Source organism: Coregonus clupeaformis, chromosome 7, assembly GCF_020615455.1.
Source record: "Coregonus clupeaformis isolate EN_2021a chromosome 7, ASM2061545v1, whole genome shotgun sequence".
Lineage (NCBI taxonomy): Eukaryota > Metazoa > Chordata > Actinopteri > Salmoniformes > Salmonidae > Coregonus > Coregonus clupeaformis.
The window spans coordinates 56,462,262-56,487,904 of NC_059198.1; the positions used below are offsets into that span (position 1 = coordinate 56,462,262).

At 41.4% G+C, this 25,643-nt stretch overlaps 1 protein-coding gene across 2 annotated transcripts in view; it reads left to right on the forward strand.

Annotated features, from left to right (window-relative positions):
• LOC121569962 (junctophilin-1) overlaps positions 1–25,643 on the forward strand; it is a 107,557-nt gene that overhangs the window by 46,871 nt on the left and 35,043 nt on the right. For both annotated transcript variants that reach the window (XM_041881329.1, XM_045221441.1), the window contains one exon: positions 7,900–8,018. In XM_041881329.1, coding sequence (XP_041737263.1) covers positions 7,900–8,018 — 119 coding nt within the window. The remainder of the gene's footprint in view (positions 1–7,899; positions 8,019–25,643) is intronic.

Here is a 25,643-nt window from a genome sequence, read left to right on the forward strand (position 1 = left end):
TGGCTTTTTACTAAATTACCGTACAACCAACCAGGTTTCACCCTGCACACCCTAATTGACAAACAAACAAAACAAAACAAAGGCAAACTCTTCTCATGCTTTGTTGATTTCAAATAAGTTTTGACTCAATTTCGCATGAGGGTCTGCTATACAAATTGATGGAAAGCGGTGTTGGGGGGAAAACATATGACATTATAAAATCCATGTACACAAACAACAAGTGTGCAGTTAAAATTGGCAAAAAACACACACATTTCTTTCCACAGGGCCGTAGGGTGAGACAGGGATGCAGTTTAAGCCCCACCCTCTTCAACATATATATCAACGAATTGGCGAGGGCACTAGAACAGTCTGCAGCACCTGGCCTCACCCTACTAGAATCTGAAGTCAAATGTCTTCTGTTTGCTGATGATCTGGTGCTTCTGTCCCCAACCAAGGAGGGCCTACAGCAGCACCTAGATCTTCTGCACAGATTCAGTCAGACCTGGGCCCTGACAGTAAATCTCAGTAAGACAAAAATAATGGTGTTCCAAAAAAGGTCCAGTTGCCAGGACCAATAATACAAATTCAACATATATATCAACGAATTGGCGAGGGCACTAGAACAGTCTGCAGCACCTGGCCTCACCCTACTTGACTCAGAAATCAAATGTCTACTGTTTGCAGATTATCTGGTGCTTTTGTCCCCAACCAAGGAGGGCCTACAGCAGCAACTAGATCTTCTGCACAGATTCTGTCAGACCTGGGCCCTGACAGTAAATCTCAGTAAGACAAAAATAATGGTGTCCTAGAGCACACAAAGAATTACACCTACCTCGGCCTAAACATCATCACCACAGGTAACTTCCACCAGGCTTTGACCGATCTAAGAGACAAGGCAAGAAGGGCCTTCTATGCCATCAAAAGGAACATAAAACTCAACATCCCAGAGAGATGAACCTGGAGACGAGTCCCCTCAGCCAGCTGGTCCTGGGGCTCTGTACACAAACACAAACAGACCCCACAGAGCCCCAGGACAGAAACACATTTAGACCCAAACAAACTATGAGAAAGCAAAAAGATAACTATTTGACACGCTGGTAAGAATCAACCAAAGAACAGAGCAAATTGGAATGCTATCTGGCCCTAAACAGAGAGTACACAGTGGTAGAATACCTGACCACTGTGACTGACCCTAAATTAAGAAATCCTTGACTATGTACAGACTCAGTGAGCATAGCCTTGCTATTGAGAAAGGCCGCCGTAGGCAGACCTGGCTCTCAAGAGAAGACAGGCTATGTGCACACTGCCCACAAAATGAGGTGGAAACTGAGCTACACTTCCTAACCTCCTGCCAAATGTATGACCACATTAGAGACACATTTCCCACAGATCACACAGACCCACAAAGAATTTGAAAACAAATCAAACATTGATAACCTCCCATATCTATTGGGTGAAATACCACAGTGTGCAGTCACAGCAGCAAGATTTGTGGCCAGTTGCCATGAGAAAAGCGCAACCATTGGAGCACAAACAACATTGTAAATACAACCTATATTTATCTGTTTATTTATTTTCATAGCCAATAATATAACATTTGAAATGTCTATATTCTTTTAAAACTTTTGTGAGTGTAATGTTTACTAATGTTTACCTTGCATATGTTTCCCATGCCAATAAAGCCCTTTGAATTGAATTGAGAGAGAGAGAGAGAGCGAGAGAGAGAGACAAAGAGACAGAGACAAAGAGAGAGAGAGAGAGAGAGAGAGAGAGAGAGAGAGAGAGAGAGAGAGAGAGAGAGAGACCAGGGTTAAGTAGGGCAGGCAGCAGAGTCTTCTCTCTGTAGTATTTATATTAAGTCCTGAGTAGCAGAGATGGAATCAGAATCCATTCACATCACGTCACTTCCTGTTGAAAGTGTTTCTTAGTAGCTAGCTACCTTTTGAGTTTGGATCCAGCGACCGGGTTGGCATCAGTTGCTGGGACCACTACTATCTGTCCAGTGATCCTGCAGACCAAGGCCAGGTCTGAGGAGCTGTTGGGCGTAGCAGCTAGCTGGTAGCTAGCTAGCAGGGTTTTCTTGAGGGTTTGAACGCAGCCCGCAACCTGGTTAGCCATTGTGGCTGGGACCACGTAGATTGAGGTGGAGCGAGCCCACAGAACTGGAAAACCCACTACTGGCCCAGGTGACAGGCCCATGCCGATAGTGGTCAAGTTCCTGAGGTTCAAGGACAAGGTAGTTGTTCTGGAAAGAGCCAAGAACTAGAGAGGAACGTATATCTTCCTCAACAAGGACTATCCTGAAGCTGTGCGCCAGAAGAGGAAAGCACTTATCCCAACCATGAAAGCTACCAGAGCTCGTGGGGACATTGCTTACATCCGCTATGACAGGCTCATTGTCCACCCTCCCTCCCAAAAGACTGGAAGGGATGAGAGAGCCAAGCCTATGGGTTCGTAGCTTCAACCCTGCAGCAGACACACACACACTTACACCCACCAACTGATTTACAGAATTGCTGAATGTATATATATTTTTTGCTTAGTTTGCTCTTTTCCATATTATGTCTCTGATAAGCTACCCAGGAAAGGGCTGAAATAGCCCGTATTAATATATGTAGCCTTAGAAATAAGGTTTCATGAAAATCACTAACTCACATAGATAATTCATTTGATGATACAGCAGTGGCAATACAAGGATACAACATCTATAGAAGAGACAGAAAAGGTTTATGGGGGAGGTGTTGCTGTATATGTGACTCGTTTCAGGAGACTAGGCGTATGTCGCGCGAAATGCCTACTGGAACATGTGAACTTTCATGTTGCTTATTAACAAACTTGTAAATACGAATAAAATTGTTAAATTACGAGCCTAGTTGGTTTAGCCACAGAAAAAGACAGCAACCATTTTAGCCATGATTGGCTGAGATAATGAGTGGGCTGGACATGCCAAGAGATGAGTTCGGATTGGTCTGCCATGTAGCGAGCTTCTGTCTATTTGAGCTGGTCAGTATGTGTAGGTAATCCTGTCTAACGTGGTTAAAAATATATATATATATCACGTAGTAGAACTACATAAGTGTTGCTCTCCACTTTCTGGAGGCCCGAGTTTTGAAATTAGAATTAGAATTTGGAATTAAACTATGATAGCTAAGGATATGGAGAAAACACCTGTCTCTGGATTACATCTTCAAACGAAGGGCAACCATGGCATCTGTGACAGAGATGGAGAAGCGTCCATCCATGTATATGGGTAAGATAGTCGAGCTAGCTAAATTTTCAGATATTACACATTTCAAATTTTGTCAGGAAGTCGTTTTCATTTCAAGTTAAAGTGTACTGTTAGCTAGCTAGCTAACGTTAGCTGGCTGGCTCGGTAGCTGGCTGTACTGTTAGCTAGCTAGCTAAGAAGAGCTCTCCAATAGGTGTACCAAAACATTCAAAGGTCATTTTCTCAAAAGTGAGGTTACAAGTTTATCAACTGTAGTGTATGATATACCGTTTTCTAGCTCTGAGTCTCTACTTTTGGCACATCTAAAGCCTTTTCTTTTGGGGTGTTTCTATAGGCCACCAGGTGCTAACAGTCAGTATCTAAATAATATGTGTTAAATGCTTGATAGTGTATGTGATGTAAACAGAGAGGTCTGATTTCTTGGGGGACCTGAATATTAACTGGTTTTCATCAAGCTGTCCGCTCAAGAGGAAGCTTCTCACTGTAACCAGTGCCTGTAATCTGGTTCAGGTTATTAATCAATCTGCCAGGGTGTTTACAAACACTACAGGAACAAGATCATCCACATGTAACCTGTTGTTGAGAAAACATATGTGTAATGGCTTTTCAACCTCTGCCATTTCGTGGATTCAGAGCTATCTATCTAATAGAACTCAGTAGGTTTTCTTTAATGGAAGCTTCTCTAATGTCAAACATGTAAAGTGTGGTGTACCGCAGGTCAGCTCTCTAGGCCCTCTACTCTTTTCTATTTTTACCAATGACCTGCCACTGGCATTAAACAAAGCATGTGTGTCCATGTATGCTGATGATTCAACCATATATGCATCAGCAACCACAGCTAATGAAGTCACTGAAACCCTTAACAAAGAGTTGCAGTCTGTTTTGGAATCGGTGGCCAGTAATAAACTGGTCCTGAACATCTCTCAAACTAAGAGCATTGTTTTTGGTACAAATCATTCCATACGTTCTAGACCTCAGCTGAATCTGGTAATGAATGGTGTGGCTGTTGAACAAGTTGAGGAGACTGCATCACTTGGTGTTACCTTAGATTGTAAACTGTCATGGTCAAAACATATAGATTCAAGTGTTTTAAAGATCGGGAGAGGTCTGTCCGTAATAAAGAGATGCTCTGCTTTTTTGACACCACACTCCAAAAAGCAAGTCCTGCAGGCTCTAGTTTTGTCTAGTCTTGATTATTGTCCAGTCGTGTGGTCAAGTGCTGCAAGGAAAGACCTAGTTAAGCTGCAGCTGGCCCAGAACAGAGCGGCACGTCTTGCTCTTCATTGTAATCAGAGGGCTGATATAAATACTATGCATGCCAGTCTCTCTTGGATAAGAGTTGAGGAGAGACTGACTGCATCACTTCTTCTTTTTATAAGAAACATTCATGTGTTAAAATTTCCTAATTGTTTGCATAGTCAACTTACACACAGCTCTGACACTCACCTTTACCCCACCAGACATGCCACCAGGGGTCTATTCACAGTCCCCCAATCCAGAACAAATTCTTGAAAGCGTATAGTATTATACAGTGCATTCGGAAAGTATTCAGACCCATGTACTTTTTCCACATTTTGATACAGCCTTATTCTAAAATTGATTAAATTGTTGTTGTTTATTTTCATCAATCTACACACAATACCCCATAATGACAAAGCATTTTTTTTGTGTATGTATGCAAATTTATAAAAAATAAAAAACGAAAATATCACATTTACATAAGTATTCAGACCCTTTACTCAGTACTTTGTTGAAGCACCTTTGGCAGTGATTACAGCCTTGAGTCTTCTTGGGTACAAGCTTGGCACAACTGTATTTGGTGAGTTCCTCCCATTCTTCACTGCAGATCCACTCAAGATTTGTCAGGTTGGATGGGGAGCGTCGCTGCACAGCTATTTTCAGGTCTCTCCAGAGATGTTCGACACTGCCGGCCACTGGGTTTCCTCTCACTACCATATTTGGTAGTGAGTAAAACGCCAAGCGGATGCTTCACATTTATACATCCGGTGAAATATCTGTCTCATTGTTCTATCTGTGGCATGATGCTGCCACAATGCTTCATCCTAGGGATGGTGCCAGGTTTCCTCCAGACTTGACATTCAGGCCAAAGAGTTCAATCTTGGTTTCATCAGACCAGAGAATCTTGTTTCTCATGGTCTGAGAGTCTTAGGTGCCTTTTGGAAAACTCCAAGCAGGCTGTTATGTGCCTTTTACTGAGGAGATGGTTGTCCTTCTGGAAGGTTCTCCCATCCCCACAGAGGAACTCTGGAGCTCTGTCAGAGTGACCTTTGGGTTCTTGGTCACCTCCCTGACCAAGGCCCTTCTCCCCCGATTGCTCAGTTAAATTTTTTATACATTTGCAAAAATGTCTAAAAACCTGTTTTTGCTTTGTCATGATGGGGTATTGTGTTAATCAATTTTAGAATAAGGCTGTAACGTAACAAAATGTGGAAAAAGTCAAGCGGTCTGAATATTTTCAGAATGCACTGTATACAGCCATTATTGCATGGAACTCCGTTCCATCTCATATTGCTCAAATGAACAGCAAACCTGGTTTCGAAAAACAGATAAAGCAACATCTCACAGCACAACGCCTCTCCCCTATTTGACCTAGATAGTTTGTGTGTATGTATTGATATGTAGGCTACATGTGCCTTTTTTAAAACTGATGTAGTTCTGTCCTTGAGCTGTTCTTGTCTATTAATGTTCTGTATTACGTCAGGAAGAGTAGCTGCTGCTTTCGCAACAGCTAATGGGGATCCTAATAAAATACCAAATACCAGTATCATTCAACAGGAGCCTTGCATGGCATGTCTAGGGCTGACTGGGACTTTACTGATCTACTCTGTGTTCTTCTTCCTGTCAGTCTCTACTCTCTGTTGTTCTTCCTGTCAGTCTCTACTCTCTGTTGTTCTTCCTGTCAGTCTCTACTCTGTGTTGTTCTTCCTGTCAGTCTCTACTCTGTTGTCCTTCCTGTCAGTCTCTACTCTGTTGTTCTTCCTGTCAGTCTCTACTCTGTTGTTCTTCCTGTCAGTCTCTACTCTGTTGTTCTTCCTGTCAGTCTCTACTCTGTTGTTCTTCCTGTCAGTCTTTACTCTGTTGTTCTTCCTGTCAGTCTCTACTCTGTGTTCTTCTTCCTGTCAGTCTCTACTCTCTGTTGTTCTTCCTGCCAGTCTCTACTCTGTTGTTCTTCCTGTCAGTCTCTACTCTGTTGTTCTTCCTGTCAGTCTCTACTCTGTTGTTCTTCCTGTCAGTCTCTACTCTCTGTTGTTCTTCCTGTCAGTCTTTACTCTGTTGTTCTTCCTGTCAGTCTCTACTCTGTCGTTCTTCCTGTCAGTCTCTACTCTGTTGTTCTTCCTGTCAGTCTCTACTCTCTGTTGTTCTTCCTGCCAGTCTCTACTCTGTTGTTCTTCCTGTCAGTCTCTACTCTGTGTTCTTCTTCCTGTCAGTCTCTACTCTCTGTTGTTCTTCCTGTCAGTCTCTACTCTGTTGTTCTTCCTGTCAGTCTCTACTCTGTTGTTCTTCCTGTCAGTCTCTACTCTGTTGTTCTTCCTGTCAGTCTCTACTCTCTGTTGTTCTTCCTGCCAGTCTCTACTCTGTTGTTCTTCCTGTTAGTCTCTACTCTGTTGTTCTTCCTGTCAGTCTCTACTCTGTTGTTCTTCCTGTCAGTCTCTACTCTGTTGTTCTTCCTGTCAGTCTCTACTCTCTGTTGTTCTTCCTGTCAGTCTCTACTCTGTTGTTCTTCCTGTCAGTCTCTACTCTGTTGTTCTTCCTGTCAGTCTCTACTCTGTTGTTCTTCCTGTCAGTCTCTACTCTGTTGTTCTTCCCCTCAGTCTCTAGCATATTGTGCATTGGTGTTAGTACTGTCGGTGTCCCAAATAGCACCCAAATGGCACCCAAATGGCACCCAAATGGCACCCAAATGGCACCCAAATGGCACTCAAATAGGATCCCATTTGAGACACATCCATTGTGTTGTTTACTCTCTGTTCCTCTGGTGTAGTGGTGTTCTTAAAATCCTCTGTCCCTAGGGTGTGTGTGTGTCTGTGTGTGTGTGTGTGTGTGTATCCCTAACACACACTGTGACTGCTCACAGCCTGTCCTCATCTAATACCCAGCCACGGCTCTCATGGTTTGTGTGTGTCTGTGTGTGTTTGTGTGTGTGTGTGTGTGTGTGTGTGTCTGTGTGTGTGTCTGTGTGTCTGTGTGTGTGTGTGTGTGTGTGTGTGTGTGAGTGTGTGTGTGTGTGTGTGTGTGTGTGTGTGTGTGTGTGTGTGTGTGTGTGTGTGTGTGTGTGTGTGTGTAAGCTACCATCTAAACCACAGTATTGTGCAGTAATGCAGCTCTGTGATAATACTAACCATGATCCCAAAACTCATTAGAGCATTTTGGCTTTAGGTACAGGTACATGCTGTTGGATGTTGACTGTGTTTCCTTCCTCTCTTGACAGTAATGTACTGTTAAACCAACGTTTCTTTGGATATTATATATATATATATATATATTACAGTATCTTACTGATAAATGGCTGCCAGTAAAAACAGTGCGTGTGTGTGTTAGTGTTCTAATGCGGTGTGTGTGTGTGTGTGTTGGTGTTCTAATGCGGTGTGTGTGTGTGTGTGTTGGTGTTCTAATGCGGTGTGTGTGTGTGTGTTTGTGTGTGTGTGTGTGTGTGTGTGCTTCTCCAGGACGGCTCATGCCAGGACGAAGGGAGAGGCCGCGGACCAGGCAGCTCTCTCTGCCAGACAGGATTGTGACATCGCTAGGGCCGTCGCTAGGGAGCTGTCCCCAAACTTCCACCAACCAGGTAACATTGTAGACCACCTTGTCACATTCACTATCCACGTATCAGTCACTCCGGGAGGGGAGGGGGGGATCAGAATCTAGTATCAGCTTAAGCTCCCCCAATCTTAACCTTAACCATTAGTAAGGAACATTTCTAACTGACCCAGGATCAGCATCTAGGGGCTACTTCATTCTCCATCCGTATCAGTCCATATATCAGTAAACGATACGAGTTTGATGCACAGAATTATAACTTTACCTGTCTCCAGCAACTCGCAGGGTAACCTGTCGGCCCCTATACAAACCTGCCCCTATAGAAACAGGCCCCTATAGAAACAGGCCCCTATACAAAGCTGCCCCTATAGAAACAGGCCCCTATACAAACCTGCCCCTATAGAAACAGGCCCCCATAGAAACAAGCCCCTATACAAAGCTGCCCCTATAGAAACAGGCCCCTATACAAAGCTGCCCCTATAGAAACAGGCCCCTATACAAACAGGCCCCTATAGAAACAGGCCCCTATACAAACCTACCATCATGTACAGATACAACAATAGACCTACACAGTCAACTCTCTGTAGGCCCAGGTCCAGACCCAGGTCCAGACCCAGGTCCAGGTCCAGGTCCAGGGTTAGGTTAAGAGCCTGAGGCTGTTGTTGGTCAACGGGGCACCAAAACAAGGACTGTGGGAAAACAATATTTTAAATAATTGTTTTCACAAGAACTTTCTCTCTTGCATACCCTTTTCTTTGCATTCTCTCTGTCTCTCTCTCTCTCCATCTTTCCCTTTATGTCTCTCCATCTCTCCCTTTCTCTCGCTTTTCATCCCTCTCTCTCTCTCTCTCTCTCTCTCTCTCTCTCTCTCTCTCTCTCTCTCTCTCTCTCTCTCTCTCTCTCTCTCTCTCTCTCTCTCACTATCTCTCTCTCTCTCTCCCTTTCTCACTCTTTGTTCAGAAAAAACATTATAAAAATCAAAGCTTTTATTAAGGTATTTAAGTTCAGCTACAGTGAAGTTTACATACACTTAGGTTGGAGTCATTAAAACTCGTTTTTCAACCACTCCACAAATGTCTTGTTAACAAACTATAGTTTTGGTATGTTGGTTAGGACATCTACTTTGTGCATGACACAAGTAATTTTTCCAACAATTGTTTACAGACAGATTATTTCACTTATAATTCACTGTATCACCATTCCAGTGGGTCAGAAGTTTACATACACTAAGTTGACTGTGCCTTTAAACAGCTTGGAAAATGGCTTTAGAAGCTTCTGATAGGCTAATTGACATCATTTGAGTCAATTGGAGGTGTACCTGTGGATGTATTTCAAGGCCTACCTTCAAACTCAGTGCCTCTTTGCTTGACATCATGGGAAAATCAAAAGAAATCAGCAAAGATCTCAGAAAAAAATTGTAGACCTCCACAAGTCTGGTTCATCCTTGGGAGCAATTTCCAAACGCCTGAAGGTACCACGTTCATCTGTACACACAATAGTACGCAAAATATAAACACCATGGGACCACGCAGCCGTCATACCGCTCAGGAAAGAGATGCGTTTGGAATCATGTAGTAACCCGAAAAGTGTTAAACAAATCATATTATATTTTATATTTAAGATTCTTCAAAGTAGCCACCCTTTGCCTTGATGACAGCTTTGCACACTCTTGGCATTCTCTCAACCAGCTTCACGAGTAATGCTTTTCCAACAGTCTTGGAAAGCACTTGTTGGCTGCTTTTCCTTCACTCTGCGGTCCAACTCATCCCACACCATCTCAATTGGATTGAGGTCGGGGGATTGTGGAGGCCAGGTCATCTGATGCAGCACTCATCACTCTCCTTCTTGGTCAAATAGCCCTTCCACAGCCTGGAGGTGTGTTGGGTCATTGTCCTGTTGAAAAACAAATGATAGTCCCACTAAGCGCAAACCAGATGGGATGGCGCATCGCTGAAAGAATGCTGTGGTAGCCATGCTGGTTAAGTCTGCCTTTAGTTCTAAATGAATCACAGACAGTGTCACCAGCAAAGCACCCCCACACCATCACACCTTCTCCTGTATTGACGTGAGTCCCAGTATCTATGAATACTCTGTAATGAAAGGCTCTGAGTCTGTATTGACGTGAGTCCCAGTATCTATGAATACTCTGTAATGAAAGGCTCTGAGTCTGTATTGACGTGAGTCCCAGTTCCTGAACAGTATCTATGAATACTCTGTAATGAAAGGCTCTGAGTCTGTATTGACGTGAGTCCCAGTATCTATGAATACTCTGTAATGAAAGGCTCTGAGTCTGTATTGACGTGAGTCCCAGTATCTATGAATACTCTGTAATGAAAGGCTCTGAGTCTGTATTGACGTGAGTCCCAGTATCTATGAATACTCTGTAATGAAAGGCCCTGAGTCTGTATTGACGTGAGTCCCAGTTCCTGAACAGTATCTATGAATACTCTGTAATGAAAGGCTCTGAGTCTGTATTGACGTGAGTCCCAGTTCCTGAACAGTATCTATGAATACTCTGTAATGAAAGGCTCTGCATTCTGATTCATTTTTACATTTATTTATATTTTTTGTCATTTAGCAGACGCTCTTATCTAGAGCGACTTACAGTTAGTGAGTGCATACATAAAAATAAAAAAAATCATACTGGCCCCCCGTGGGAATCGAACCCACAACCCTGGCGTTGCAAACGCCATACTCTACCAACTGAGCTACACGGGATTCCATACCCTTTCACCGATATAGTGCACTACTTTTGTCCTAGACCCCTGTGGGCCCTGGCCAGACATAGTGCACTATATAGGGAATAGGGTGCCAGTTGGGACACAGAAGTCTGGCATTCTGAGGGCTGAAATGTTAGACCAGAGCTATTGAGGAAGGTTCCACAATGAGCCACTGTGTTTCGGGTCTGACAAACAACAGAGCCTGTTTGGGCTTGGTAGAAATGGGTACAGTGCAATATTCTGGATAGAATGGGGCGTTGACAAGAGGCTGGGGTCCTTTACACTAGATCTCGTCCGTCATAAAAGTATAAAACATGAAAATATTTTACGGATTTGGCCTGTTTTTGTGTGTGTGTGTGTTTTTATTTACTGATCTAGTGCATTCTCAGTACGGTCCTATTTGGCTCAGTTTGTAGAGCATGGTGCTTGCAATGCTAGGGTTGTGGGTTCGATTCCTACTGGGGGCCACCCATAGGAAAATGTATGCACACTGTACAAGGAGCTCCTGTTACTGTTACTCTCTGTGAGGTCACTAAATACTGGCTTGGTGTTAACTTACTCTTTCTCAAACAGAAAGTCAGGAACCGGAAGTTTCAAAAGTTATGAAAGATAAAAAAAAACATTTTATCTTTATTTAGGTAGATCTCTATTCCTCAAACCTGACTAATCTCCATGACGCTGTAAAACATCCTCAAAGCATGATGCTGCCGACACCATGCTTCACTGTAGGGATGGTGCCTTGTTTCCTCCAGACGTGATGCTTGGCATTTAGAAACCAATATACACAAGCAGTCAGGAAAGCAAAGGCTAACTTTTTCATACAGAAATGTGCATCCTGTAGCACCAACTCCAAAGGAGTTTTGGGACACTGTAAAGTCCATGGAAAATAAGAGCATTTCCTCCCAGGAGCCCACTGCACTGAGGCTAGGAAACACTGTCACCACAGATAAATCTACGATAATCGAGAATTTCAATAAGCATTTTGCTACGGCTGGCCATGCTTTCCACTATCATTCTTATTGGCAGACTAAATAGCCTTGGTTTCTCAAATGACTGCCTCGCCTGGTTCACCGACTACTTCTCAGATAGAGTTCAATGTGTCAAATCGGAGGGCCTGTTGTCTGGACCTCTGGCAGTCTCTATGGGGGTGCCACAGGGTTCAATTCTCGGGCTGACTCTATTCTCTGTGTATATCAATGATGTCGCTCTTGCTGCTGACTCTCAGATCCACCTCTACGCAGACGACACCATTTTGTATACATCTGGCCCTTCATTGGACACTGTGTTAACAAACCTCCAAACGAGCTTCAATGCCATACAACACTCCTTCCGTGGCCTCCAACTGCTCTTAAACGCTAGTAAAACTAAATGCATGCTCTTCAATCGAACGCTGCTTGCACCCGTCCGCCCGACTAGAATCACTACTCTCGGCGGGTGTGGCTTAGAATATGTGGACAACTACAAATACCTAGGTGTCTGGTTAAACTGTAAACTCTCCTTCCAGACTCACATTAAGCATCTCCAATCCAAAGTTAAATCTAGAATCGGCTTCCTATTTCGGAACTAAGCCTCCTTCACTCATGCTGCTAAACATGCCCTCGTAAAAAACTGACTATCCTACCGATCCTTGACTTTGGCGATGTAATTTACAAAATAGCCTCCAACACTCTACTCAGCAAATTGGATGTAGTCTATCACAGTGCCATCCGTTTTGTCACCAAAGCCCCATATTCTACCCACCATTGTGACCTGTACGCTCTCGTTGGCTGGCCCTCACTACATATTCGTCGCCAAACCCACTGGCTCCAGGTCATCTATAAATCACTTCTAGGCAAATCCCCACCTTATCTTAGCTTATTGGTCACCATAGCAACACCCACCCAAAGCCAACACCTCCTTTGGCCGCCATTCCTTCCAGTTCTCTGCTGCAAATGACTGGAATGAACTGCAAAAATCTCTGAAGCTGGAGACACTTATCTCCCTCACTAACTTTAAGCATCAGTTGTCAGAGCACCTTACCGATCACTGCACCTGTACACAGCCCATCTGTAATTAGCCCACCCAACTACCTCATCCCCATATTGTTATTTACATTGTTATTTATTTTGCTAATTTGCACCCCAGTATCTCTATTTGCACATCATCTTCTGCACATCGAGTCACTCACCACCTTCCGGAGACACTTGAAACCCCACCTCTTTAAGGAATACCTGGGATAGGATAAAGTAATCCTTCTACCCCCCCTTACCCCACCCCCCAAAAAATAAAAAATAAAAATAATTGTAAAGTGGTTGTCCCACTCATTATCATAAGGTGAATGCACCAATTTGTAATGTAATGTAAATGTTAATACTAATTGTAATTATTTTGCACTATGGCCTATTTATTGCCTTACCTTCATAACTTACTACATTTGCACACACTGTAAATATATTTTCTATTGTGTTATTGACTGTACGTTTTGTTTTACCCCATATGGAACTCTGTGTTGTTGTTTTTATCGCACTACTTTGCTTTATCTTGGCCAGGTCGCAGTTGTAAATGAGAACTTGTTCTCAACTGGCTTACCTGGTTAAAAAAAGGTGAAATAAAAAAAATAAAAAATGCATCTTTAAGATGAGTTTTACAAGGAAACGCCTGCTACCCGATGCTACGTAAATCGTCATGGTGAGGGCTCTGACGGGGTCAAGAGGTCAGGGTTGAGGTTAGAGCCAGTCAGTAAATTCCAACGATAAGAAGATTTATGCACCTAACACAGGAGCTACAGTACATTGGACAAATCATTCGGTTTTTAGCAGCTTCTGCCGGCCCAGAGTGCTCCATCGGCTGGTAACATAGTCAGGAAGACTTCAGGGCCCTAGCAGGCCTCAGAGCATGGTCCAGAACATCTCCCGACCTCCTCCCGTCGATCCATAACAGATGCATCCCCTTAATAATGGTCCAGAACATCTCCCGACCTCTACCCATAATAACGTCATAGCTTCTTCATACCACCCCAGTCCCTACACTCCAAAAGTGTTCTGCAGGTGTCACCCATAGGAGAACCCTTTTTTGGTTCCAGGTAGAACTCTCCTGGGTTCCATATAGAACCCTCTGTGTAAAGGGTTCTACATGGAACCCAAAAGGGTTCTTCCTGGAACCAAAAAAGGAGTTCTTCAAAAGGTTTTCCTAAAATGACTAAAATGTAAATGGAACAGCCGAAGAACCCTTTTTGGTTCTAAATAGCACCTTTGTATTTAAAAGTGTCGGGACAGCCTGCCTCAGTAGTTACGTCCCACCTCCTTCCCTCCCTCCCTCAGCAGCCACCAGGTATATTTAGCCCTGTGATCTAGCCTGATAGCACTGATGTGGCTCCCTGCCAAACACTCGCTGGCTATAATATAGCGTATGAGTAACAGATCAACAATGAGAGCCATGTGAACATGTCCCTTTACGCAGCCTCAGAGTCACACTGGCCGCATCCCAAATGGTACCCTAAACTTTGTGCACTAGTTAGGCAATAGGGTGAGATTTCGCAGGTACTGTGTCTACTGACATACTGGCTGGCTGGGGACAGGACAGGGGTCTGCTGGTTGTTGGTTGTTGATGTTGTGGAAAGCACTGGTAATCCCTGGCCGCCCGGTGAGCCTCAGCCAGGTGTTCTAGAATGTCTTAGAGTTGTAGAGTGTTCTACAGTGTCCCAGAGTTCTAGAGTGTTCGAGAGTTCTAGAGTATCATGGAGTGCTAGTGTCCTAGATTTCTAGTGTTCTAGATTTCTAGAATGTCCAAGAGTTCTATAGTTCTAGAGTGTACTAGAATGTCCTTGCCTCATTCAGATCATGAATGAGAAGGCTGATGGCCATGTCGTCATGGTCAGACCCATGCTGCTAAGAAGGACATCTGAGCTGTGGTTTAGACATGAGGTTAAACATGGTTTATGGCTGACCTTATAAAACAACACATTTCACTGCACCTATCCAGTGTATGTGACAATAAAACATTATTAGTATTATTATTATTATTAATTCAGCTGACCAACAGCTCTATTAGATGAGTTGTGGGTTTAGACATGAGGTTAGACGTGGTTTCATTCAGCTGACCAACAGCTCTGTTAGATGCTGGGGGAGATTTAAACAGGTAGTTGAAATGACCCAAAAGTCAAATCTACGTCACAGGTCAATGCTATTCTATTTTGAAATGTGTTATATTTTCATTCATTAAGTTAAACTTGGAGATGTGTTGCTGGTTGAGGTTGTGTAGCGTAGTTGTAGTTCTAGTTTTGTGTAAGCCCAGATAGGTGTGTTGTGTAGCCTAGGTGTGTTGTTGTGTGTGTGGAGTTGTCTATCCCAGTTACGTGTGTGTGGTTTGGTCGTCTGTTGTGTGTTGGTTGGCCAGTCATGTCACGTTGTCTGTAAACCAGGGCCCTATTTTTACACTTTGACCCATGTCTTCTCTTCTGCTGGAGAAAGAAAGCTGAACTGGAGAAGAGAAGAGACATACACTACCCGTCAAAAGTTTGGACACACCTACTCGTTCAAGGATTTTTCTTAATTTTTTACTATTTTCTACATTGTAGAATAATAGTGAAGACATCAAAACTGTGAAATAACAAATATGGAATCATGTAGTAACCAAAAAAGCGTTAAACATATAGAAACAGCCACCCTTTGCCTTGATGACAGCTTTGCATACTCTTTTTCATTCAACCATCTTCATGAGGAATGCTTTTCCAACAGTCTTGAAGGAGTTCCCACATATGCTGAGCACTTGTTGGCTGCTTTTCCTTCACTCTGTGGTCCGACTCATCCCAAACCATCCCAATTGGGTTGAGGTCGGGGGATTGTGGAGGCCAGGTCATCTGATGCAGCTCTTCATCACTCAAATAGCCCTTACACAGCCTGGAGGTGTGTTGGGTCATTGTCCTGTTGAAAAACAAATGATAGTCCCACTAAGCCCAAACCAGATGGGATGGCGTATCGCTGCAGAATGCTGTGGTAGCCATGCTGGTTAAGTGTGCCTTGAATTCTAAATAAATCACAGACAGTGTCACCAGCAAAGCACCTCCACACCATAACACCCCCTCCTCCATGCTTTACGGTGGGAAACACACATGCGGAGATCATCCGTTCACCCACACCGCGTCTCACAAAGACACGGCAGTTGGAACCAAATATCTCCAATTTGGACTCCAGACCAAAGGACACATTTCCACCGGTCTAATGTCAATTGCTCTTGTTTCTTGGCCCAAGCAGGTCTCTTCTTCTTATTGGTCTCCTTTAGTAGTGGTTTCTTTGCAGCAATTCGACCATGAAGGCCTGATTCACACAGTCCCCTCTGAACAATTTATGTTGAGATGTGTCTGTGAGTTGAACTCTGTGAAGCATTTATTTGGGCTGCAATTTCTAAGGCTGGTAACTCTAATGAACTTATCCTCTGCAGCAGAGGTAACTCTGGTTCTTCCATTCAAAGGGTGGCTGTTTTGATATGTTTAACGCTTTTTTGGTTACTACATCATTCCATATGTGTTATTTCACAGTTTTGATGTCTTCACTATTTTTATATATATATAGAAAATAGTAAAAATAAAGAAAAACCCTTGAATGAGTATGTGTGTCCAAACTTTGGACTGTTACTGTACATTCACACTTATGAAGTTTAGAAATGTCTGCACTACTATAGGCTTATATAGAATGGGATGCTCATCTGGGTAAAGTCATGTAGTATAAAGGCTTATATAGAATGGGCTGCTCATATGGGTAAAGTCATGTAGTATAAAGGCTTCTATAGAAATTGGCTTTTCTTCTGGGTAAAGTCATATTTCAAAATAGAGAGGGTGATGGCATCTACCAAAAATACTTCACATTGATTTATTTACAGAAACACGTATAAAAACCCACTGGAGATTCTGAATTGACTTTAACCTTCTATTTTGTGCACTAATTGTGCTGCTGTCAATACTGTAAACTGACCCAGTCTGCTTCCAAATGGCACCCTATTCCCTATGGTGTGTGTTTGTCCAGAGCCCTATGTAGGGAATAGGGTGCCATTTGGAAAGCACTTCCAGTAAAAAGTTCCCCCACAGTTGTTCCAGTTCCAAAAGATAGCAAAGGGAGAGATTTATTGGACTGAGACAATAAGGAACTTTTACATCTTACAAATATTTATCAACATGATGAAGCACTTCTTTCCTTGTAGAAATATTATTATAACAACAGTAGTTTTGTGTCTCATGTTTTAGTTTAGGGGAAGCCACGGAAAGTAGAAACCTAAATGTCCTTCACAAACAAACTTCTGTGACTTTCCTAAATCTGATGGCACACTTCTCCCTAAGTCTAGCTTTATCTTAGAAACATTGTCACGGTCTTACAATGACTAAGTTACAATAACTCCAATAACAAAGTTACAACAACGCCAATAACTAAATTACAATAACTCCAATAACTACGTTAAAATAACTCCAATAACTACGTTACAACAACTAAGTCACAATAACTAAGTTACAATAACTAAGCTACAATAACTAAGTTACAATAACTAAATTACAATAACTACATTACAATAACTAAGTTACAACAACTATGTTACAATGACTATGTTACAAATCAAATTAAAAGTGTATTGGTCGCGTACACAGTTTAGCAGATGCTGTAGCAGTTACTAGCTTCTAACAATGCAGTAAAATGTCAAACAAGTACAGAAATAATCAACATATTTTGTATTTACATTTTTTATCAAGAAGTCCATTCTATACGTACATACACCAGATGAATTTACACAAGATATATTAAGAATGATATGTACAGCAGTAGATATATTAGAGTTATGTTAAGAATCCAGTATATATTATGAATAAATATGTGGTATGCATAAATAACAGTGTAACTACAATGTAGAAATATTTGAATGAGCTATGTCGAGAATACAGTATTTAAATACAAAGTACGAAACCCCATGGCAAAATGGATAGAATTGCAGGAAATTAGCCTCCGGACCTGGGTCTGGAATATACATACAGTTCCTTAAGAAAGTATTCATACCCCTTGACTTATTCCGCATTTTGTTGTGTTACAGCTTGAATTCAAAATTGATTACATAGATTTTCCCTCATCCATCTACAAACAATAGCCCATAATGACAAAGTGAAAACATGTTTTAAGAAATGTTAGCAAATTTATTGAAAAATAAATACAGAAATATCTCATTTACATAGGTATTCACACCCCTGAGTCAATACTTTGTAGAAGCACCTTTGGCAGCGATTACAGAGGTGGGTCTTTCTGGGTAAATCTCTAAGAGCTTTCCACACCTGGATTGTGCAATATTTGACCATTATTCTTTAGAAAATTCTTCAAGCTCTGTCAAATTGGTTGTTGATCATTGCTAGACAATTGTGCTTAGCTCCATTCCGTTTATTTTTTATCCTGAAAAACTCCCCAGTCCTTAACGATTACAAGCATACCCATAACATGATGCAGCCACCACTATGCTTGAAAATATGGAGAGTGGTATCAGTAATGTGTTGTATTGGATTTGTCCCAAACATAACACTTTCTATTTAGGACAAAAAGTGAATTGCTTTGCCACTTTTTATGCAGTATTACTTTAGTGCCTTGCTGCAGACAGAATGCATGTTTTGGAATATTTGTATTTTGTACAGGATTCCTTCTTTTCACTCTGTCATTTAGGTTAGTATTGTAGAGTAACTACAATGTTGTTCATCCATCCTCAGTTTTCTCCTATCACAGCCATTGAACACTGTAACTGTTGTAAAGTCACCATTGGCCTCATGGTGAAATCCCTGAGCAGTTTCCTTCCTCTCCGGCAACTGAGTTAGGAAGGACGCCTGTATCCTCACAGTGACTCGGTGTATTAATAACTTCACCATGCTCAAATGGATATTCAATGTCGGCTTTTTTTATTTTGACCCATCTACCAATAGGTGCCCTTCTTTGAGATTGGAAAACCTCCCTGTTCTTTGTGGTTTAATCTGTTTTTGAAATTCACTGCTCGACTGAGGGACCTTACAGATAATTGTATGTGTGGGGTACAGAGACAAGGTAGTCAATAAATCATGTTAAACACTATTATTGCACACAGAGTGAGTCCATGCAACTTATTATGTGACTTGTTAAGCACATTTTTACTCCTGAATTTATTTAAGCTTGCCATAACAAAGGGGTTGAATACTTATTGACTCAAGACATTTAAGTTTTACATTTTTTATTAATTCTAAAGAAAATCAAAAAACATAATTCCACTTTGACGTTATGGGGTATTGTGTGAAGGCCAGTGACAACGAATCTCAGTTTAATCCATTTTAAATTCAGGCTGTAACACAACAAAATGCGGAAAAAGTCAAAGGGTGTGTGTGAATTGACAGTATGGACAGTATGTGAATAGAAAAGGTGTGTACAGCAGTAGTTATATAGGATGAGCCATGACTAGAATACAGTATATACAAGTCGGAAGTTTACATACACTTAGGTTGGAGTCATTAAAACTCGTTTTTCAACCACTCCACATTTTTCTTGTTAACAAACTATAGTTTTGGCAAGTCGGTTAGGACATCTACTTTGTGCATGACACAAGTAATTTTTCCAACAATTGTTTACAGACAGATTATTTCACTTATAATTCACTGTATGACAATTCCAGTGGGTCAGAAGTTTACATACAGTAAGTTGACTGCCTTTAAACAGCTTGGAAAATTCCAGAAAATGATGTCATGGCTTTAGAAGCTTCTGATAGGCTAATTGACATAATTTGAGTCAATTGGAGGTGTACCTGTGGATGTATTTCAAGGCCTACCTTCAAACTCAGTGCCTCTTTGCTTGATATCATGGGAAAATCAAAAGAAATCAGCAAAGACCTCAGAAAAAGAATTGTAGACCTCCACAAGTCTGGTTCATCCTTGGGAGCAATTTCCAAACGCCTGAAGGTACCATGTTCATCTGTACAAACAATAGTACGCAAGTATATACACCATGGGACCACGCAGCAGTCATACCGCTCAGGAAGGAGGCACGTTCTGTCTCCTAGAGATGAACGTACTTTGGTGCGAAAAGTGCAAATCAATCCCAGAACAACAGCAAAGGACCTTGTGAATATGCTGGAGGAAACAGGTACAAAAGTATCTATATCCACAGTAAAACGAGTCCTATATCGACATAACCTGAAAGGCCGCTCAGCAAAGAAAAAGCCACTGCTCCAAAACTGCCATAAAATAGCCAGACTATGGTTTGCAACTGCACATGGGGACAAAGATCGTACTTTTTGGAGAAATGTCCTATGGTCTGATGAAACAAAAATAGAACTGTTTGGCCATAATGACCATCGTTATGTTTGGAGGAAAATGGGGGCAGCTTGCAAGCCGAAGAACACCATCCGAACCGTGAAGCACGGGGTGGCAGCATCATGCTGTGGGGGTGCTTTTTACAAAATAGATGGCATCATGAGGAAGGAAAATTATGTGGATATATTGAAGCAACATCTCAAGACATCAGTCAGGAAGTTAAAGTTTGGTCGCAAATGGGTCTTCCAAATGGACAATGACCCGAAGCATACTTCCAAAGTTGTGGCAAAATGGCTTAAGGACAACAAAGTCAAGGAATTGGAGTGGCCATCACAAAGCCCTGACCTCAATCCTATAGAAAATGTGTGGGCAGAACTGAAAAAGCGTGTTTGAGCAAGGAGGCCTACAAACCTGACTCAGTTACACCAGCTCTGTCAGGAGGAATGGGCCAAAATTCACCCAACTTATTGTGGGAAGCTTGTGGAAGGCTACCCGAAACGTTTGACCCAAGTTAAACAATTTAAAGGCAATGCTACCAAATACTAATTGAGTGTATGTAAACTTCTGACCCACTGGGAATGTGATGAAAGAAATAAAAGCTGAAATAAATCATTCTCTCTACTATTATTCTGACATTTCACATTCTTAAAATAAAGTGGTGATCCTAACTGACCTAAGACAGGGAATTTTTACTAGGATTAAATGTCAGGAATTGTGAAAAAATGAGTTTAAATGTATTTGGCAAAGGTGTATGAACATTTCTGACTTCAACTGTATGTTTGAAGTGGGTAAAACAGTATGTAAACATTATTAAAGTGACCAGTGTTCAATTACTATGTACATAGGACAGCAGTTACATAGTTACAACAACTAAGTTACAATAACTCTGATAGCTAAATTACAAGAACTAAGTTACAATAACTAAGTTACAATAACTCTGATAACTAAGTTACAATAACTAAGTTACAATAACTCCCAGAAGGAAAGCAAGGTCCTTTTAAAACCCTGATGGTTTGTAATTGACATTAGCAGATTAGCACCCAGCTTCTCTATGTCTGTGTGTACCTGTGGTTCAGACGAGAGGAGAGGGTCGCTGGGAAGAGGACTCTGACATTTCTGATTGGTTCACACATACCACATACCACTATGGCCTGCACACTGTATGACCACGTGTCCGTATGACCACGTGTCCGTATGACCGCATGACCGCGTGTCCGTATGACCGCGTGTCCACATGACCGCGTGTCCGTATGACCGCGTGTCCGTATGACCGTGTGACCGTGTGTCCGTATGACCGCGTGTCCGTATGACCGTGTGACCGCGTGTCCGTATGACCGTGTGCATGTGTGTGTGTGTGTGTGTGTGTGTGTGTGAGATCCCGTGTGAGTGTGTGAGATCCCGTGTGTATGGTGGGCGTGGCTTATGGAGTGACGTTAATTGGTCTATATTTGGAGGCGATGCGTGCTCCACCGGGGACTAATGGAGACATAGCTGGAACCCTAGGCAGCGCTCTGAGGGGGGGAATACCTCAGCTCTCTGCCCCCTCACCCTCTCCCCTGCCTGGGCCTGACACACACCAGCTGTCCCTCCTCTCAGACAGACCTCCTGGAGGGTGAAGTGGAAGGAGAGGGAGGGGTACAGAGTTTTCTTTACCTCTAATAACTTAACGCTTTACCCACTTCACTCCTCCTGTGTTACTGTAGAGGTTATTATAGTGTTACTGTATAGGTTATTACAGTGTTACTGTAGAGGTTATTATAGTGTTACTGTATAGGTTATTATAGTGTTACTGTATAGGTTATTATAGTGTTACTGTATAGGTTATTATAGTGTTACTGTATAGGTTATTATATTGTTACTGTATAGGTTATCATAGTGTTACTGTAGAGGTTATTATAGTGTTACTGTATAGGTTATTACAGTGTTACTGTATAGGTTATTATAGTGTTACTGTATAGGTTATTATAGTGTTACTGTATAGGTTATTATAGTGTTACTGTATAGGTTATTATATTGTTACTGTATAGGTTATCATAGTGTTACTGTAGAGGTTATTATAGTGTTACTGTATAGGTTATTACAGTGTTACTGTATAGGTTATTATAGTGTTACTGTATAGGTTATTATAGTGTTACTGTATAGGTTATTATAGTGTTACTGTATAGGTTATTATAGTGTTACTGTATAGGTTATTACAGTGTTACTGTATAGGTTATTATAGTGTTACTGTATAGGTTATTATAGTGTTACTGTATAGGATATTATAGTGTTACTGTATAGGTTATCATAGTGTTACTGTATAGGTTATTATAGTGTTACTGTATAGGTTATTATATTGTTACTGTATTATTATAGTGTTACTGTATAGGTTATTATAGTGTTACTGTATAGGTTATTACAGTGTTACTGTATTATTATAGTGTTACTGTATAGGTTATCATAGTGTTACTGTATAGGTTATTATAGTGTTACTGTATAGGTTATTACAGTGTTACTGTATAGGTTATTATAGTGTTACTGTATAGGTTATTATAGTGTTACTGTATAGGTTATCATAGTGTTACTGTATAGGTTATTATAGTGTTACTGTATAGGTTATTACAGTGTTACTGTATTATCATAGTGTTACTGTAGAGGTTATTATAGTGTTACTGTATAGGTTATTACAGTGTTACTGTATAGGTTATTACAGTGTTACTGTATTATTATAGTGTTACTGTATAGGTTATTATAGTGTTACTGTATAGGTTATCATAGTGTTACTGTATTAGTATAATGTTACTGTATAGGTTATTATAGTGTTACTGTATAGGTTATTATAGTGTTACTGTATAGGTTATTATAGTGTTACTGTATAAGTTATCATAGTGTTACTGTATAGGTTATTATAGTGTTACTGTATAGGTTATTATAGTGTTACTGTATAGGTTATCATAGTGTTACTGTATAGGTTATTATAGTGTTACTGTATAGGTTATTACAGTGTTACTGTATTATTATAGTGTTACTGTATAGGTTATTACAGTGTTACTGTATTATTATAGTGTTACTGTATAGGTTATTATAGTGTTACTGTATTATTATAGTGTTACTGTATAGGTTATTACAGTGTTACTGTATTATTACAGTGTTACTGTATAGGTTATTACAGTGTTACTGTATTATTACAGTGTTACTGTATAGGTTATTACAGTGTTACTGTATTATTATAGTGTTACTGTATTATTATAGTGTTACTGTATTATCATAGTGTTACTGTAGAGGTTATCATAGTGTTACTGTATAGGTTATCATAGTGTTACTGTATAGGTTATTATAGTGTTACTGTATTATCATAGTGTTACTGTATAGGTTATCATAGTGTTACTGTATAGGTTATCATAGTGTTACTGTATTATCATAGTGTTACTGTATAGGTTATCATAGTGTTACTGTATAGGTTATTATAGTGTTACTGTATAGGTTATTACAGTGTTACTGTATTATTATAGTGTTACTGTATAGGTTATTACAGTGTTACTGTATTATCATAGTGTTACTGTATAGGTTATTACAGTGTTACTGTATAGGTTATTATAGTGTTACTGTATAGGTTATCATAGTGTTACTGTATAGGTTATTACAGTGTTACTGTATTATCATAGTGTTACTGTATAGGTTATTACAGTGTTACTGTATTATCATAGTGTTACTCTATAGGTTATTACAGTGTTACTGTATAGGTTATTATTGGATAATAGTGAAGGTTCATAAAGATGGCGGCCCCTTACCACAATTGCCTTGTTGGCTTAGTTTGCCGTGTTATCTATTGCTCTCCTTTACCCTTTTTTGGTATTGTCATTAGCACGGCATATGATCCCAATTTTATGGTCCTTGCTATCCGGGATCCTTGGGACGTCCCTACCCCATTGAAGTTAGAATTTAAAATGGTAAAGGTAAGGGTTAAGATTAGGGTTAGGTAAGGGTTGAGATTAGGGTTAGGTAAGGGTTGAGATTAGGGTTAGGTAAGGGTTGAGATTAGGGTTAGGTAAGGGTTGAGATTAGGGTTAGGTAAGGGTTGAGATTAGGGTTAGGTAAGGTTTGAGATTAGGGTTAGATAAGGGTTAAGATTAGGGTTAGGTAAGGGTTGAGATTAGGGTTAGGTAAGGGTTGAGATTAGGGTTAGGTAAGGTTTGAGATTAGGGTTAGGTAAGGGTTAAGATTAGGGTTAGGTAAGGGTTAAGATTAGAGTTAGGTAAGGGTTGAGATTAGGGTTAGGTAAGGGTTGAGATTAGGGTTAGGTAAGGTTTGAGATTAGGGTTAGGTAAGGTTTGAGATTAGGGTTAGGTAAGGGTTGAGATTAGGGTTAGGTAAGGGTTGAGATTAGGGTTAGGTAAGGGTTGAGATTAGGGTTAGGTAAGGTTTGAGATTAGGGTTAGGTAAGGGTTGAGATTAGGGTTAGGTAAGGTTTGAGATTAGGGTTAGGTAAGGGTTGAGATTAGGGTTAGGTAAGGGTTGAGATTAGGGTTAGGTAAGGTTTGAGATTAGGGTTAGGTAAGGGTTGAGATTAGGGTTAGGTAAGGGTTGTGGTGCGTCCACTACCATATTTTCAATACTCATGGAGTCTCTCTCTTGTTTATTTATTTAATTTAATTCTATAATCCTTTATCCTAGCCCTACATTCGATCTATTCATATTTATTATGTTTTATCTTGAATTCTAATCGTTCCGATTCACATCCGCGAACAAGGGCCGCACTATATAACAGCTTCTAAGTCATAATATACCCGACCTCTACAATTAGGCCATATCATATCAAACAAAAAAAAACAACCTTGGTATTTCTAGCGTACCACCTGTGCAATCTTCAAATTAAATATATAAACAATCATAAAGAAAAAAGGTCAGCCTTTGTCAAGGCTGAGGTGTATGATGTGTGGAAGTCAGGCGCAGGACACCGAAGCTTAGTCCAACAAAGTTTACTGTGAAAAAACCACCAGGCAAGGATACAGTAAACGGCCTCAACAAAACAGAGGCGAGCAATACGCAAACTATGCGTATAACAAATAAACAAATAAACAGATACAAAAACACGCAGCACAACGGACAGGCGAAAACAACACACAATCTAGCCAATGCAAAACAGGGAACTTATAGGACACGTAATCAGACACAAACGGACACAGGTGTAAAAGACAGACCAAAGCAATCACACAAAGAAACATTCAACGGTGGCAGCTAGTACTCCGGGGACGGCGAACGCCGAAGCCTGCCCGAACTAGGAGGAGGAGCAGTCTCGGCAGAATCCGTGACAGTACCCCCCCCTTGACGCGCGGCTCCAGCCGTGCGCCGACCCCGGCCTCGGGGACGGCCAGGAGGACGCGGACCCGGGCGCGTGGGATGCCCACGGTGGAACTCAGTCAGGAGGGACGGATCTAGGATGTCCCTCCTAGGCACCCAGCACCGTTCCTCCGGACCGTACCCCTCCCACTCCACGAGATACTGGAGACCACTCATCCGGCGCCTCGAGTCCAAGATGGTCCGGACCCTGTACGCCGGGGCCCACTCGATGTCCAAAGGGGGCGGAGGGGTCTCTCCTATCTCATCTTCTTGTAGTGGGCCAGCTACCACCGGCCTGAGAAGAGACATATGGAACGAGGGGTTAATATTCTTGTACTCAATA